Below are 18,325 nucleotides of genomic sequence, written 5' to 3'. Positions count from 1 at the left end.
TTACCTTCAGCTCTGCCCTCTTCTCTTCTGTTACCCTTCAGCTCTGCCCTCTTCTCTTCTGTTACCCTTCAGCTCTACCCTCTTCTCTTCTGTTACCCTTCAGCTCTACCCTCTTCTCTTCTGTTACCCTTCAGCTCTACCCTCTTCTCTTCTGTTACCCTTCAGCTCTGCCCTCTTCTCTTCTGTTACCCTTCAGCTCTACCCTCTTCTCTTCTGTTACCCCTCAGCTCTGCCCTCTTCTCTTCTGTTACCCCTCAGCTCTGCCCTCTTCGCCTCTATTACCCTTCAGCCCCCCCATTTTCAAATATATACTCTGCCCTACCAACCCCAGAGACATTAGCTTGAAATAATGTCTGTAATCTTCGGTAGATATATTGTGTTCTGTTAAACAAGCTGTATTCAGTCTGACCTCAGACTGAGTATTCCACCTGTCCTCCTAGCCCAGACCAAGCCAATCAATCAATCAAATGTATTTATAAAGCCCTTTTTACATCAGCAGATGTCACAAAGTCTGTACAGAAAGCCAGCCTAAAACTCCAAACAGCAAGCAAAGCACAGTGGCTTGGAAAAACACCCTAGAAAGGCCAGAACCTAGGAAGAAACCTAGAGAGGAACCAGGCTATGAGGGGTGGCCAGTCCTCTTCTGGCTGTGCCTGGTGGAGATTATAAACCTAGAGAGGAACCAGGCTATGAGGGGTGGCCAGTCCTCTTCTGGCTGTGCCGGGTGGATATTATAAACCTAGAGAGGAACCAGGCTATGAGGGGTGGCCAGTCCTCTTCTGGCTGTGCCTGGTGGAGATTATAAACCTAGAGAGGAACCAGGCTATGAGGGTGGCCAGTCCTCTTCTGGCTGTGCCTGGTGGAGATTATAAACCTAGAGAGGAACCAGGCTATGAGGGTGGCCAGTCCTCTTCTGGCTGTGCCTGGTGGAGATTATAAACCTAGAGAGGAACCAGGCTATGTGGGGTGGCCAGTCCTCTTCTGGCTGTGCTGGGTAGAGAGGAACCAGGCTATGTGGGGTGGCCAGTCCTTTTCTGGCTGTGCTGGGTAGAGAGGAACCAGGCTATGAGGGGTGGTCAGTCCTCTTCTGGCTGTGCCGAGTGGAGTGTGAGATAGGACTGTAGTAGGAGGGTTGTTGTGGTGGGCCCCCCTCCCAGAGGTTTCTTCTCACTTCATCTGTTGACTTGACCACGAGCCGAATTCCTCGCTCCTCCCTAGTTCCTCAGCTGGCCTGCCTTATCAGAGACTAACTAGACTGTTGAATTCCTCAGCTGGCCTGCCTTATCAGAGACTAACTAGACTGTTGAATTCCTCGCTCCTCCCTAGTTCCTCAGCTGGCCTGCCTTATCAGAGACTAACTAGACTGTTGAATTCCTCGCTCCTCCCTAGTTCCTCAGCTGGCCTGCCTTATCAGAGACTAACTAGACTGTTGAATTCCTCGCTCCTCCCTAGTTCCTCAGCTGGCCTGCCTTATCAGAGACTAACTAGATGGTTGAATTCCTCAGCTGGCCTGCCTTATCAGAGACTAACTAGACTGTTGAATTCCTCGCTCCTCCCTAGTTCCTCAGCTGGCCTGCCTTATCAGAGACGAACTAGACTGTTGAATTCCTCGCTCCTCCCTAGTTCCTCAGCTGGCCTGCCTTATTAGAGACGAACTATTGCCCTTCACTTCCCTCTTTAGAAACATGGAACAGAATAATATTTCTACACTTCCCCTTGTCTCACTCAGTAACTTTCCATACACCATGTCCCTATTCACCCTTCATTGACCCCATCATATGGATTCCTTATACATGTAGAGTCATCAATACGTTCAAAACCATATGTCATTCTGGTTCATTTTATTGGAATCACTTTTCAAGATACCCAAAGTCACTTCACATGCAAGATTAATTGTAATAAATCTTAACATGATACATTTAGTCTGATGAAATCACAGAACGCTGTTTATGCAGTAGTCTTGTAAACAGATGAAGTTCTCATACACTCTGAACTCTGAACTCTGTGTGATCGCTGTGTTTCACTTTACTGCTATACTCAGCTTCTAGATACAGTGTACTGTTTCTCTCTCTCTGTCTCTCTCTGTGTCTGTGTCTCTGTGTCTGTCTGTATTTCTCTCTCTGTTTGTCTCTCTCTGTCTCTCTGTCACTGTCAGTCTCTTCCGGCGCCGACAGAGATGGCCGCCTCGCTTCGCGTTCCTAGGAAACTATGCAGTTTTTTGTTTTTTTACGTGTTATTTCTTACACTAGTACCCCAGGTCATCTTAGGTTTCTTTACATACAGCCGACAAGAACTACTGAATATAAGATCAGCGTCAACTCACCATCAGTACGACCAAGAATATGTTTTTCGCGACGCGGATCCTGTGTTCTGCCTTACAACCAGTGTAACCGAGTGGATCACATGCAGCGACCAAAAAAAAAAACGACTCAGAAAAAGAGGGAAACGAAGCGGTCTTCTGGTCAGACTCCGGAGACGGGCACATCGTGCACCACTCCCTAGCATTCTTCTTGCCAATGTCCAGTCTCTTGACAACAAGGTTGATGAAATCCGAGCAAGGGTAGCATTCCAGAGGGACATCAGAGACTGTAACGTTCTCTGCTTCACGGAAACATGGCTAACTGGAGAGACGCAATCCGAAGCGGTGCAGCCAGCGGGTTTCTCCACGCATCGCGCCGACAGAAACAAACATCTTTCTGGTAAGAAGAGGGGCGGGGGCGTATGTCTTATGGCCAACGTGACATGGTGTGATGAAAGAAACATACAGGAACTCAAATCCTTCTGTTCACCTGATTTAGAATTCCTCACAATCAAATGTAGACCGCATTATCTACCAAGAGAATTCTCTTCGATTATAATCACAGCCGTATATATCCCCCCAAGCAGACACATCGATGGCTCTGAACGAACTTTATTTAACTATCTGCAAACTGGAAACGATTTATCCGGAGGCTGCATTCATTGTAGCTGGGGATTTTAACAAGGCTAATCTGAAAACAAGACTCCCTAAATTTTATCAGCATATCGATTGCGCAACCAGGGGTGGAAAGACCCTGGATCATTGTTACTCTAACTTCCGCGACGCATATAAGGCCCTGCCCCGCCCCCTTTCGGAAAAGCTGACCACGACTCCATTTTGTTGATCCCTGCCTACAGACAGAAACTAAAACAAGAAGCTCCCACGCTGAGGTCTGTCCAACGCTGGTCCGACCAAGCTGACTCCACACTCCAAGACTGCTTCCATCACGTGGACTGGGAGATGTTTCGTATTGCGTCAGACAACAACATTGACGAATACGCTGATACGGTGTGCGAGTTCATTAGAACGTGCGTTGAAGATGTCGTTCCCATAGCAACGATTAAAACATTCCCTAACCAGAAACCGTGGATTGATGGCAGCATTCGTGTGAAACTGAAGGCACGAACCACTGCTTTTAATCAGGGCAAGGTGTCTGGTAACATGGCTGAATACAAACAGTGCAGCTATTCCCTCCGCAAGGCTATCAAACAAGCTAAGCGCCAGTACAGAGACAAAGTAGAATCTCAATTCAACGGCTCAGACACAAGAGGTATGTGGCAGGGTCTACAGTCAATCACGGACTACAGGAAGAAACCCAGCCCAGTCACGGACCAGGATGTCTTGCTCCCAGGCAGACTAAATAACTTTTTGCCCGCTTTGAGGACAATACAGTGCCACTGACACGGCCTGCAACGGAAACATGCGGTCTCTCCTTCACTGCAGCCGAAGTGAGTAAGACATTTAAACGTGTTAACCCTCGCAAGGCTGCAGGCCCAGACGGCATCCCCAGCCGCGCCCTCAGAGCATGCGCAGACCAGCTGGCCGGTGTGTTTACGGACATATTCAATCAATCCCTATACCAGTCTGCTGTTCCCACATGCTTCAAGAGGGCCACCATTGTTCCTGTTCCCAAGAAAGCTAAGGTAACTGAGCTAAACGACTACCGCCCGTAGCACTCACATCCGTCATCATGAAGTGCTTTGAGAGACTAGTCAAGGACCATATCACCTCCACCCTACCTGACACCCTTGACCCACTCCAATTTGCTTACCGCCCAAATAGGTCCACAGACGATGCAATCTCAACCACACTGCACACTGCCCTAACCCATCTGGACAAGAGGAATACCTATGTGAGAATGCTGTTCATCGACTACAGCTCGGCATTCAACACCATAGTACCCTCCAAGCTCGTCATCAAGCTCGAGACCCTGGGTCTCGACCCCGCCCTGTGCAACTGGGTACTGGACTTCCTGACGGGCCGCCCCCAGGTGGTGAGGGTAGGCAACAACATCTCCTCCCCGCTGATCCTCAACACTGGGGCCCCACAAGGGTGCGTTCTGAGCCCTCTCCTGTACTCCCTGTTCACCCACGACTGCGTGGCCATGCACGCCTCCAACTCAATCATCAAGTTTGCGGACGACACAACAGTGGTAGGCTTGATTACCAACAACGACGAGACGGCCTACAGGGAGGAGGTGAGGGCCCTCGGAGTGTGGTGTCAGGAAAATAACCTCACACTCAACGTCAACAAAACTAAGGAGATGATTGTGGACTTCAGGAAACAGCAGAGGGAACACCCCCCCATCCACATCGATGGAACAGTAGTGGAGAGGGTAGCAAGTTTTAAGTTCCACGGCATACACATCACAGACAAACTGAATTGGTCCACTCACACAGACAGCATCGTGAGGAAGGCGCAGCAGCGCCTCTTCAACCTCAGGAGGCTGAAGAAATTCGGCTTGTCACCAAAAGCACTCACAAACTTCTACAGATGCACAATCGAGAGCATCCTGGCGGGCTGTATCACCGCCTGGTATGGCAACTGCACCGCCCTCAACCGTAAGGCTCTCCAGAGGGTAGTGAGGTCTGCACAACGCATCACCGGGGCAAACTACCTGCCCTCCAGGACACCTACACCACCCGATGCTACAGGAAGGCCATAAAGATCATCAAGGACATCAACCACCCGAGCCACTGCCTGTTCACCCCGCTGCCATCCAGAAGGCGAGGTCAGTACAGGTGCATCAAAGCTGGGACCGAGAGACTGAAAAACAGCTTCTATCTCAAGGCCATCAGACTGTTAAACAGCCACCACTAACATTGAGTGGCTACTGCCAACACACTGTCAATGACACTGACTCTACTCCAGCCACTTTAATCATGGGAATCGATGGGAAATGATGTAAATATATCACTAGCCACTTTAAACAATGCTACCTTATATAATGTTACTTACCCTACATTGTTCATCTCATATGCATACGTTGATACTGTACTCTATATCATCGACTGCATCCTTATGTAATACATGTATCACTAGCCACTTTAACTATGCCACTTGGTTTACATACTTATCTCATATGTATATACTGTACTCGATATCATCTACTGTATCTTGCCTATGCTGCTCTGTACCATCACTCATTCATATATCCTTATGTACATATTCTTTATCCCCTTACACTGTGTATGACAGTAGTTTTTTTTGGAATTGTTAGTTAGATTACTTGCTCGTTATTACTGCATTGTCGGAACTAGAAGCACAAGCATTTCGCTACACTCGCATTAACATCTGCTAACCATGTGTATGTGACAAATAAAATTTGATTTGATTTGATTTGTCTCTCTGTCTGTCTCTGTCAGTCTCTCTGTCAGTCTCTCTGTCAGTCTCTCTGTCTCTCTGTCAGTCTCTCTGTCTCTCTGTCTCTCTGTCAGTCTCTCTGTCTCTCTGTCTCTCTGTCAGTCTCTCTGTCTCTCTGTCAGTCTCTCTGTCTCTGTCTCTCTGTCAGTCTCTCTGTCTGTCTCTCTGTCGGTCTCTCTGTCTCTCTGTCAGTCTCTCTGTCTCTCTGTCAGTCTCTCTGTCTCTCTGTCAGTCTTTGTCTCTCTCTCTGTCTCTCTCTGTCAGTCTCTCTGTCTCTCTCTCTCTCTGTCTCTTTGTCTCTCTGTCTGTCTCTGCCTTGAGAGTAGAAGCGTAAGTGTGTTTTGGATGTAGGGTAGATGATTGATGAGCTGTGTACAGAGGGGCCTCTATGTCTTGTTCTAGACCGCTCTCTCAGGTGCTTCACTCTGAAGAGGGATTGGGGGATGGGGGCTCTGACCTGTTTGGATTGAGGGAGTAGAGGGGGTGGGATCAAAACCATTGTCCCGTGTGAAAGAGAGAGGAGAGAGGCATGCTTCAGTAATCTGACATCGGTCTGTTGACTGGCACCTCAGATCTACGAGATAATACACCTTCACCTCACTCCTTCCTCATGCTTGCTGTTAGCTGTGAACGGCAGGGTAGCCTAGTGGTTAGAGCGGTGGACTAGTAACCGGAAGGTTGCAAGTTCAAACCCCTGAGCTGACAAGGTACAAATCTGTCGTTCTGCCCCTGAACAGGCAGTTAACCCACTGTTCCTAGGCCGTCATTGAAAATAAGAATTTGTTCTTAACTGACTTGCCTAGTTAAGTAAAGGTAAAATTTAAATTTAAAAAAAATTCATTTGGTAAAGGCTGTAATCTCTCTCTATCTCTCTCTTCTCTCTCTCCCAGGTGGTCAGAGTCGTCAAGTGGTAGGTGGTACTCGTTTGGGGGAGCAGAGTGGCTTCGTGTGTCCAGACATGGTCCTGGTGGGCAGCGTAAGTTGAATATGGTGTGTGTCAGTCTGTCTGTCCGTTCATGTGTGTGTGATAACCCTCTGTTCTCCGTCTATAGGACTCTGAGGCCATCTACCAATGGCTGTGTGAGTTCCAGCTGGAGAGCTACACTGCCAACTTCCTCACAGCAGGATACGATGTACTTACTGTCAGTAGGATGACCCCAGAGGTCAGACGCCGGATTATCGTACATTTATTGATTACGCTTAATTGATTGACACATTTGAGAGCAAGTGAGATATTAACACACGCACACCTCTACAATGTCTCTTTTTGGGGCATTGGGATTTAACACACCTCTACAATGTCTCTTTTTGGGGCATTGGGATTTAACACACCTCTACAATGTCTCTTTTTGGGGCATTGGGATTTAACACACCTCTACAATGTCTCTTTTTGGGGCATTGGGATTTAAAACACCTCTACAATGTCTCTTTTTGGGGCATTGGGATTTAACACACCTCTACAATGTCTCTTTTTGGGGCATTGGGATTTAACACACCTCTACAATGTCTCTTTTTGGGGCATTGGGATTTAACACACCTCTACAATGTCTCTTTTTGGGGCATTGAGATTTAACACACCTCTACAATGTCTCTTTTTGGGGCATTGAGATTTAACACACCTCTACAATGTCTCTTTTTGGGGCATTGAGATTTAACACACCTCTACAATGTCTCTTTTTGGGGCATTGAGATTTAACACACCTCTACAATGTCTCTTTTTGGGGCATTGGGATTTAACACACCTCTACAATGTCTCTTTTTGGGGCATTGGGATTTAACACATCTCTACAATGTCTCTTTTTGGGGCATTGAGATTTAACACAAACGTATTCCACATTTACCTCTGTTTATTTTTTAGGTCAACAAAATAAATGAGCATAATGGATAAATGTATTCTGTAGGCATTTTTCTGATTGACAGCCGAGTCGTGGGGTTTCTTAACCTGGTGTATGTCTGTCCAGGACCTGACTGCCATCGGTGTGACCAAACCAGGCCACCGAAAGAAGATCTCCATGGAGATAGGCAACCTGAACATCCCAGAGTGGCTGCCTGACTACATCCCTGTAAGAGACTGTCACATGACCTTTGAACTCTGTACACAGTCTCTGACGACAGGCCTTTGACACTGAAAGAGAGAGTTAGTCTGTCGGGAATAATAATTAGTTCTTCATGTTTCATGTAGAGCTTTACAATCAGCAGGAACTTTCTTTTGAGGTACAACTATTGGTCAACAAGCTCACCGTCATTCTGCCTTTTCTCTCTGTCCATCTCTTTCTTTCTCTCTCTCTGTCCATCTTTCTTTCTCTCTCTTTCTTTCTCTCTCTGTCCATCTCTTTCTTTCTCTCTTTCTCTCTGTCCATCTCTCTGTCCATCTCTCTCTCTCTCTCTCTCTCTCGCTCTCTCTCTCTCTCTCTCTGTCCATCTCTTTCTCTCTCTCTCTGTCCATCTCTTTCTCTCTCTGTCCATCTCTCTCTCTCTCTCTCTCTCTGTCCATCTCTCTCTTTCTCTCCCTGTCTGTCTCTGTCTGTCTCTCAATTCAATTCAAGGGGCTTTGTTGGAATGGGAAACATATGTTAACATTGCCAAAGCAAGTGAAATAAACAATAAAAAATGTATATTAAACATTACACTCACAAAAGTTCCAAAATGATAGACATTTCAAATGTCTTTGTGTCTATACACAGTGTTGTAAAGACGTGTGAATAGTTCAAGTACAAAAGGGAAAATAAATAAACATAAATAGGGGTTGTATATACAATGGTGTTTGTTCTTCACTGGTTGCCCTTTTCTTGGGACAACAGGTCACAAATCTTGCTGCTGTGATTGTTGTGTAATCTCTCTGTCCATCTCTATCTCTCGCTGTCTAACTCTCCCTTCCTCCCTCACTTTCCCTCTCTCGCTCTCCCTTTCCCGCTCTCCCTTTCCCTCTCTCGCTCTCCCTTTCCCGCTCTCCCTTTCCCTCTCTCGCTCTCCCTTTCCCGCTCTCCCTTTCCCGCTTTCCCTCCCTCTCTCTTGCTCTCTCCTCCCTCTTTCTCTCCTCCCTCCTGCTCTCTCTCCCCTCCAGCTCTCTCTCTCTCCTCCTGCTCTCTCTCTCTCCTCCAGCTCTCTCTCTCTCCTCCGGCTCTCTCTCTCTCCTCCGGCTCTCTCTCTCTCATCCTGCTCTCTCTCTCTCCTCCCTCCTGCTCTCTCTCCCCTCCAGCTCTCTCTCTCTCTCCTCCTGCTCTCTCTCTCTCCTCCAGCTCTCTCTCTCTCCTCCGGCTCTCTCTCTCTCCTCCGGCTCTCTCTCTCTCGGGCTCGCTTTCTCTCTCCTCCCTCCTTCTCTCCTCCCTCCCGCTCTCTCTCTCCCTCCTCCCTCCCGCTCTCTCTCTCCCCTCCGGCTCTCTCTCTCCTCGGGCTCGCTTGCTCTCTCTGTCTCTCTCCCTCCTCGGGCCCGCTTTCTCTCTCCTCCGGCTATCTCTCTCTCGTCGCTCTACTCCCTCTCTCAATTCAATTCAAGGGGCTTTATTGGCATGGGAATCGTGTTAACATTGCCAAAGCAAGTGAGGTAGATAATATACAAAAGTGAAATAAACAATAAAAATTAACAGTAAACATTACACATACAGAAGTTTCAAAACAATAAAGACAATCTAAACAGTCAGAAGTCCCCTCTCTCTCTCTAACTATCTAAACTGTCAGAGGTCCTCTCTCAATTCAATTCTCTCTCCCTCTCTCTCTCCTCCCTCTCTCTCTCTCCCTCTCTCTCTCCTCCCTCTCTCCCTCTCTCTCTCCTCCCTCTCTCTCTCCTCCCTCCCTCTCTGTCCATCTCTCTCCTCCCTCTCTCTCCTCCCTCTCTGTCCATCTCTCTCCTCCTCCCTCTCTCTCCTCCCTGTCCATCTCTCTCTCTCTGTCCATCTCTCTCTCTCCTCCCTCTGTCCATCTCTCTCTCCTCCCTCTGTCCATCTCTCTCTCCTCCCTCTGTCCATCTCTCTCTCTCCTCCCTCTGTCCATCTCTCTCTCTCCTCCCTCTGTCCATCTCTCTCTCTCCTCCCTCTGTCCATCTCTCTCCTCCCTCTGTCCATCTCTCTCCTCCCTCTCTGTCCATCTCTCTCCTCCCTCTCTGTCCACCTCTCTCTCTGTCCATCTCTCTCTCCTCCCTCTCTGTCCACCTCTCTCTTTCTCTGTCCATCTCTCATCTCTCTCTGTCCATCTCTCTCTCTCCTCTCTCTCTGTCCATCTCTCTCTCCTCTCTCTCTGTCCATCTCTCTCTCCTCCCTCTCTGTCCATCTCTCTCTCCTCCCACTCTCTCTCTCCTCCCTCTGTCCATCTCTCTCCTCCCTCTCTGTCCATCTCTCTCTCTCGCTGTCCATCTCTCTCTCTCCAATTGAATTAAATGTAATAAATGCTTTATTTTAGTTTTTCTCCCCATCTCTCCCTCTCTCTCTGTCAGTCTGAGCTGTCAGAGTGGTTGAGTGCGATCGGTCTCCCTCAGTACCAGCAGAGACTGTGTGAGAATGGTTATGACACCATCAGCATCCTCAAGGATATCACCTGGGAGGACTTATCAGAGATAGGAATCACCAAGCTGGGTAAGAAATCATCACACTCTTCACATTGCGAGGTCACATTGTTTAGTTTAAGTGCATCTGTGTGTCAGCAGTGTATGCGAGACCTCTTGAACACACCCCCTTTTCATTATGACAGCCTTGCTGTTGACAACCAATCAGCAACCTTTTTAACCACTTGTATACAAAAATAAGTGTTCGTGAAGTTCTTTGTGTTCTTCTGTCTCTCTCAGGTCATCAGAAGAAGCTGATGTTAGCCGTGAAGTGTTTATGTGACCTGCATCGTTCTCGTCACCATGCCAACGGCTCCGACACGCTCCGGCATAAACCTACCACGGTGGCTATTGAGCCCCCCGAGATCCCCTACGACTGCTGCCCCCTTTCCCCTCACACCCCCAGGACACCCTTCCCCTCATTCCATGACAGCGAGCTGAGCACAGAGGTACAGAACACCATGATGGGGAGGGCAGCAGGAGGAGGAGTGGGGAGAGGGGGGTTTGGGGTGGGTGTGAGGGAGAGCATCGGAACGTGCTCCCGCGGATCTGGGAATTCTGGGAATTCTGGAATATCTGGGAATTTTACGGGATATTCCCAAGAGCTTCACCAACAGACTCTGGCATCGGCTGGAGTGCACAGTCGCTCGGACGAAAGCTTGGGAGGAGGGGGAAGGAGACAGGGGGGAGGAGGTAGTCCAGGGAGAGACCGACAGAGACTCACAGAGGTGTGGCCAGACCAGAAGCGCCACCCCCAGCCACCCACTAAACTACCCATCACCCCCCTCACCCCTCCTCTCACCCCCAGCTCGATGCCCCGCTTCGCCTACCCAGCCGTGCATAGTAAACCCAAACCTTGCAAGCCCCCGGCCCACCCTCTTCCCTTCTCCTCTCCCCAGGCCTCCCCCACACAGAGGGCCTTCAACTACCTCCACACCCAGGAAGGAGGCACCTATATGTGCCAACGTGGCCTACCCAAGCCCCGGGCTGGAGCAATCCCCCTCCCAGGACAAGGCCTCAACACAGAGGCTCTCAAGAAACGCACCCAGAGTCTGTCCCACTACGCCCTGTCAGATGGAGAACCGGAAGACGACGAGTCATCGCTGCAGGAATCCGTCCCTCCGGTGACCATGCCCTCGTACGCAACACTAGGACGCAAAACAGGCTGCGGCCAATCAAATTCCTCCGCCGTCCAACGCCACATCAGCCGGAGCCACTCATTCGCTGTCCGCTCTCGCCGCAAAGGCCCGCCCCCTCCGCCACCTAAGAGGATGAGCTCGGTGAGTGGCAGCCAGGCCAGTGCTTCAGGAGTGGCAGTAGTGGCAGGGCAGGTGGAGGTGGGAGGGGTGGTGACAGAGAGTGCAGGCAGTGTGAGAAGCATCGCAGCCAGGCTACAGGGGTCCAGGCCCGGGGGCAGCCCCTCTAAGGGGGTAGCGTTACCCTCCCCTCACAACCCCACCCTCGCATCCCACAAACCTGTACCCGCTCTGGGGCTGGGAAGCCTGAGGAGGATGGGGGCCGAGCGGAGGGATAGAGATGGAGGGATAGAGAAAAGCCCAGAAGAGGAGAGAGTGCAGAAGCATGGTTCAGTATTGGAAAGCTCTACATCACCTCAGAGTAGCTCCAATGAGAACCTCCCTTTTGCGGAGGAGGGCAACCTCACCATCAAACAGCGGCCCAGGATGGGAGCAGGCTTCCGGTCAGACCCTGAAATCCAACCCCAGGCTTCTCCAGAAGACCCAAAAATGCAGGCCCCAAAGTCCTTGGGGGTCCCTGAGTTCAACCTCAAAGAGTCGGACACGGTCAAACGACGGCGTCAGCCCAAAGACCGGGAAACACACACACTGGACGAGATCTTCACCGCCAGCGAAGACGACGGACACACACAGCCACACACACACAGCCGGTCCAATGGCTTCCACACACACACAAACAGAGACCAGCAAGAGGAGGAAGCAGGTGTGAAGTCAGGGAGCTGTTTACAGAGAACAGAATTGACAGGGAAAGGCCAGAAACCACCCCTGTCCTCCAAACCAACCACCCCTGTCCTCAAACCAACCACCCCTGTCCTCAAACCAACCACCCCTGTCCTCCAAACCAACCAGCCCTGTCCTCCAAACCAACCAGCCCTGTCCTCCAAACCAACCAGCCCTGTCCTCAAACCTATCCTCACCCCTATACCAGCCAGTCAACAGAAGACAGCGACAGGCAGCACACAGAACCATATAACAGCCAGTCAAAATACACACACAACCACCTGTATACCAGGCAATCCACAGAAACCAGTAACGGCAACCAAAGCAGGCATTCTGCAGAGAACAGGAACATCCAGGCCAACGAATCAGATGCCTGCTACTGTCTCTGCCTCTACACTTCCCCAGCTCAGCTCATCCATAACCTCAGCCCCTACAGCCCAGGCAACCCGCGCTCCATCCTACCGCACCTTGGTGCCTCCAGGCCAGGCCAGGAGAGCAGGAAAGGCCCAGGCTGGTGAGGCCTGCTCGGAGGTGTTGGTTCAGAAGAGGCTTGTTGAGACCAACACGTCACTGGGGGCAGCGCTGCAAGTTGTAGAGAGAAAAACGTCTCAGGATGACTGCACTGACGGGTAAGACACACACACACGTGCAGGCAGACACACACACGTGCAGGCAGACACACACACGTGCAGGCAGACACACACACGTGCAGGCAGACACACACACATACACACACGTGCAGGCAGACACACAGACACACACACACGTGCAGGCAGACACACACACACGTGCAGGCACACACACACGTGCAGGCAGACACACACACACGTGCAGGCAGACACACACACACGTGCAGGCAGACACACACACACGTGCAGGCAGACACACACGTGCAGGCAGACACACACACACGTGCAGGCAGACACACACACACGTGCAGGCAGACACACACACACACGTGCAGGCAGACACACACACACGTGCAGGCAGACACACACACACGTGCAGGCAGACACACACACACACGTGCAGGCAGACACACACACACACGTGCAGGCAGACACACACACACACGTGCAGGCAGACACACACACACGTGCAGGCAGACACACACACACACGTGCAGGCAGACACACACACACGTGCAGGCAGACACACACACACGTGCAGGCAGACACACACACACACACGTGCAGGCAGACACACACACACACGTGCAGGCAGACACACACACACACGTGCAGGCAGACACACACACACACGTGCAGGCAGACACACACACACACGTGCAGGCAGACACACACACACGTGCAGGCAGACACACACACACGTGCAGGCAGACACACACACACGTGCAGGCAGACACACACACACACGTGCAGGCAGACACACACACACGTGCAGGCAGACACACACACACACGTGCAGGCAGACACACACACACACGTGCAGGCAGACACACAGACACGTGCAGGCAGACACACACGTGCAGGCAGACACACACACACGTGCAGGCAGACACACACACACACGTGCAGGCAGACACACAGACACTGTGTTAACACTCTCCTCTTTGTTTCCCAGCAGCACAGTGAAAGCAGCAGGGAATATCCTGGATGACATCGGCAACATGTTTGATGACCTCGCCGACCAACTGGATGCCATGTTGGATTAAATACCTCCTCTTCACTCAAGGCAACCTGAATAGGACCCGTAGGATTGGGTTGCAAATTGCACCCTCTTCCCTATAGAGCCCTGGTCAAAAGAAGTGCACTATATAGGGAATAGGGGGCCATTTGGGATGCATCGCTTGAATTGATTAGACTGATGCACTGATCTGCATGTTTCATAGGGTGGATGAGAGAAAGTAGGAGCGGGGAGAGGAAGAGGGAGGGAAAGTGAAAGGGCGAAGGGGGGGCAATGGGGTGAAGAGAGCAGTCACAATGTGGAGAACCTCTGACTGCACTTGAAAGAGTGTGGATATCATTAACACACACATCGGGGACTTGCCTTAACTGGAGCGCATAACCCTGGATCAATGGTTTTGCTTGGCAAAGACAGCACAATAACAAAGAACAATTTACTGTGTTTTATAACATAGAGCACGGGTTTATGACATAGAGCACGGGTTTATGACATAGAGCACGGGTTTATGACATAGAGCACGGGTTTATGACATAGAGCACGGGTTTATGACACAGAGCACGGGTTTATGACACAGAGCACGGGTTTATGACACAGAGCACGGGTTTATGACACAGAGCACGGGTTTATGACACAGAGCACGGGTTTATGACACAGAGCACGGGTTTATGACACAGAGCACGGGTTTATGACACAGAGCACGGGTTTATGACACAGAGCACGGGTTTATGACACAGAGCACGGGTTTATGACAGAACGAGTGGCTTTGCTACATCTTTGCTCTGAGCCAACCAGATTGTATCACAAAGGGAATAAGGGTCCATTTTTAACATTTATTGTAAATTATATCATATTCTCGTCTTAAACTTTACCCAATCTTATGTTGTGTGTCAATATTCTTAACATGAGACTCTTAAATGTTACTGAAAACTGAGATTTTGTTGTTTTTACGTTGCATTTTTTTGTTTTACAAAGGGAGCACCTATTCTCTTCAAAATATACTATACGTGATGTTAGGAGTAACTATGGTAATTAGAAAAGTACTTTGTAAATAAATAAATAAAAGTTTTATGATAACATGTCATATATTCTGAACAAAAATATAAACGCAACATTTTCAAATCAAAATATTTGTCACATGCGGCAAATGGCAATGAGAGTAGGCAATGAGGGTAGGCAATGAGAGTAGGCAATGAGAGTAGGCAATGAGGGTAGGCAATGAGAGTAGGCAATGAGAGTAGGCAATGAGGGTAGGCAATGAGGGTAGGCAATGAGGGTAGGCAATGAGGGTAGTCTGGGTAGCCATTTGATTAGCTGTTCAGGAGTCTTATGGCCTGGGGGTAGAAGCTGTCTAGAAGACTCTTGGATCTAGACTTGGCGATCCGGTACCGCTTGCCGTGCGGTAGCAGAGAGAACAGTCTATGACGAGGGTGGCTGGAGTCTTTGACAATTTTCAGGGCTTCTTCTGACACCGTCTGGTGTAGAGGTCCTGGATTGCAGGAAGCTTGGCCCCAGTGATGTACTGAGCCGTTCGCACTACCATCTGTAGTGCCTTGTGGTCGGAGGCCGAGCAGTTGCCATACCAGGCACTGATGCAACCAGTCAGGATGGTGCAGATGTAGAACCTTTTGAGGATCTGAGGACCCGTGCCAAATCTTTTCAGTCTCCTGAGGGGGAATAGGTTTTGTCGTGCCCTCTTCACGACTGTCTTAGTGTGCTTGGACAATGTTAGTTTGTTGGTGATGTGGACGCCAAGGAACTTGAAGCTCTCAACCTGCTCTACTACAGCCCTGTCGATGAGAATGGGGGCGTGCTCGGTCCTCCTTTTCCTGTAGTCCACAATCATCTCCTTTGTCTTGATCACGTTGAGGGAGAGGTTGTTGTCCTTGCACCACACGGTCAGGTGTCGCGAACTTAATGATGGTGTTGGAGTTGTGCCTGGCCGTGCAGTCATTCCTTTTGTCCAGGGGTGAAAGGGCAGTGTGGAGTGCAAATAGAGATTGCATCATCTGTGGATCTGTTGGTGCGGTATGCAAATTGGAGTGGGTCTAGGGTTTCTGGGATAATGGTGTTGATGTGAGCCATGACCAGCCTTTCAAAGCCTTTCATGGCTACAGACGTGAGTGCTACGGGTCTGTAGTCAGTTAGGCAGGTTACCAGTTGGTCAGCGCATGCTCGGAGTACAAGTCTTGGTAATCCGTCTGGCCCTGCGGCCTTGTGAATGTTGACCTGTTTAAAGGTCTTACATCAGCTGCGGAGAGCGAGATTACACAGCCATCTGGAACAGCTGGTGCTCTCATGCATGTTTCAGTGTTACTTGCCTTGAAGCGAGCATAAAAGTAGTTTAGCTCGTCTGGTAGGTTCATGTCACTGGGCAGCTCTTGGCTGTGCTTCCGTTTGTAGTCTGTAATGGTTTGCAAGCCCTGCCACGGTGCAGTAGGATTAGATCTTAGTCCTGTATTGACGATTTGCCTGTTTGATGGTTCGTCGTAGGGCATAGTGGGATTTCTTCTAAACGTCTGGGTTAGAGTGCCGCTCCTTGAAAGCGGCAGCTATCTCTTTAGCTCAGTGCAAATGTTGCCTGCAATCCATGACTTCTGGTTTGGGTATGTACGTACAGTCACTGTGGGGACCACGTCGTCGATGGACTTATTGATTAAAGCCAGTGACTGATGTGGTGTACTCCTCAATGCCATCAGAAGAATCCCGGAACATATCCAGTCTGTGCTAGCAAAACAGTCCTGTTGTTTAGCATCTGCTTCATCTGACCACCTTTTAATAGACTGAGTCACTGTTGCTTCCTGCTTTAATTTTTGCTTGTAAGCAAGAATCCGGAGGATAAGAATTATGGTCAGATTTACCAAGTGGAGGGCGAGCTTTGTACGCGTCTCTGTGTGTGGAATAAAGGTGGTCTAGAACTTTTTCCCCTCTGGTTGCACGTTTAACATTCTGATAGAAATTATGTAAAACTGATTTTAAGTTTCCCTGCATTAAAGTCCCCAGCTACTAGCAGCACCGCCTCTGCATGAGCGTTTTCCTCTTTGCTTATGGCCGTATACCCCTCATTGAGTGCGGTTTTAAGTGCAGCATCAGTCTGTGGTATGTACAAAAAATACAGCTGAAAACTCTCTAAGTCGATAGCGTGGTCTACAGCTTATCATGCAACAATTTCACCGATTTTACTGACAATCCAACAGGTGTAGACCTTAACGTGAAATGCTGACAGTTCATATCGGAAATCAGTCAATTGAAATGTATTCATTAGGCCCTAATCTATGGATTTCATATGACTGGGCAGGGGTGCGCCAATCAGAATGTGTTTTTCCCCACAAAAGGGTTTTATTACAGACAGAAATACTCCTCCGTTTCATCAGCTGTCCAGATGGCTGGTCACAGAAGATCCCGCAGGTGAAGAAGCCGGATGTGGAGGTCCTGGGCTGCGGTTGAGGCCGGTTGGATGTACTGCTAAATTCTCTAAAACGACAGAGGCAGCTTATGGTAGAGAGAAATTATCTGGCAGCAGCTCTGGTGGATATTCCTGCGGTCAACATGCCAATTTCATGCTCCTTCAAAATGCACACATCTATGGCATTGTGTTGTGTGACAGAACTGCACCTTTTAGAGTGCCCTTTTATTGTTGCCAGCACAAGGTGCACCTGTGTAATGATTGTGCTGTTTAATCAGCTTCTTGATATGCCACACCTGTCAGGTGGATGTATTATCTTGGCAAAGGAGAAATGCTCATTAACTTTGTGCATATGGAACATTTCTAAGATTTTTTAATTTCAGCTCATGAAACAGGAACCAACACATTACATGTTGCATTTATATTTTTGTTCAGTGTAGTATATTCTTGATTGTTTGTGAGGTGTGAAAACATTTAAATGTATCTAAAAGATGTATTACATTATATTAAATTCCATGTATGTTTGACCAAAGTGGAAATCCAGTGTTTGCCCTCCAAAGAGTTCAAAACTAAATGGGGGGGGTACTTTGTAAAGCACTATTGTCAAATGAAAGTGCAAGTCTTCAGGTCCAGCTGAGCTGTGGAAGGTGTATGTGACGTGTCAGCTGTGTACACACCAATACATTACAGTAGAACAGTCTTGGATGGTTCTAATCTACTGCATAGCATCAGACTTCTTTTCTTTGAACCGAGCTGTACTACTGTAACCTACAGTAAACCCTGACAGTAACAAACACAAACCGAGCTGTACTACTGTAACCTACAGTAAACCCTGACATAGTAACCAGTGTACCAAAGGGTACACGTTTTGTTTTTTTGCCCTAACGCTACATAGTTGATTTGAATCTAAATCCAAACCGTGCACCCCATGGAGTCCTCAGGACCCAGCTTGGGAAATGCTGCTCTAAAACACTAGCCCTTGACTTGCTGATTGGTCAATACACACCCACCTGCTTACTTTTTACAACATTAAGAAGGACAATTTATACAAGCGCGGTAATTTTCCTTTGAGATCCCACAGAGTATGCCTTTCCTCACAC

The 18,325-nt window shown here is 49.0% G+C and overlaps 1 protein-coding gene across 4 annotated transcripts in view; it reads left to right on the top strand.

The window, feature by feature from the left end:
• Positions 1 to 14,903, top strand: part of LOC112236150 (caskin-2-like) — a 101,721-nt gene extending 86,818 nt beyond the window's left edge. For 3 of the 4 annotated variants that reach the window (XM_042306289.1, XM_042306291.1, XM_042306290.1), the window contains 6 exons: positions 6,553 to 6,638; positions 6,715 to 6,825; positions 7,624 to 7,725; positions 10,092 to 10,230; positions 10,440 to 12,804; positions 13,760 to 14,903. In XM_042306289.1, the coding sequence (XP_042162223.1) occupies positions 6,553 to 6,638; positions 6,715 to 6,825; positions 7,624 to 7,725; positions 10,092 to 10,230; positions 10,440 to 12,804; positions 13,760 to 13,850 (2,894 nt within the window). In that variant the 3' untranslated portion in view covers positions 13,851 to 14,903. The remainder of the gene's footprint in view (positions 1 to 6,552; positions 6,639 to 6,714; positions 6,826 to 7,623; positions 7,726 to 10,091; positions 10,231 to 10,439; positions 12,805 to 13,759) is intronic. The other variant, XM_042306292.1, reaches the window with a different exon arrangement.
• Positions 14,904 to 18,325: the final 3,422 nt, after the last annotated feature.

Source organism: Oncorhynchus tshawytscha, linkage group LG25 (assembly GCF_018296145.1).
Source record: "Oncorhynchus tshawytscha isolate Ot180627B linkage group LG25, Otsh_v2.0, whole genome shotgun sequence".
Taxonomy (NCBI): Eukaryota; Metazoa; Chordata; class Actinopteri; order Salmoniformes; family Salmonidae; genus Oncorhynchus; species Oncorhynchus tshawytscha.
Note: the sequence above shows the minus strand (reverse complement) of the source record. Positions and strands in the feature narration are given on the sequence as shown.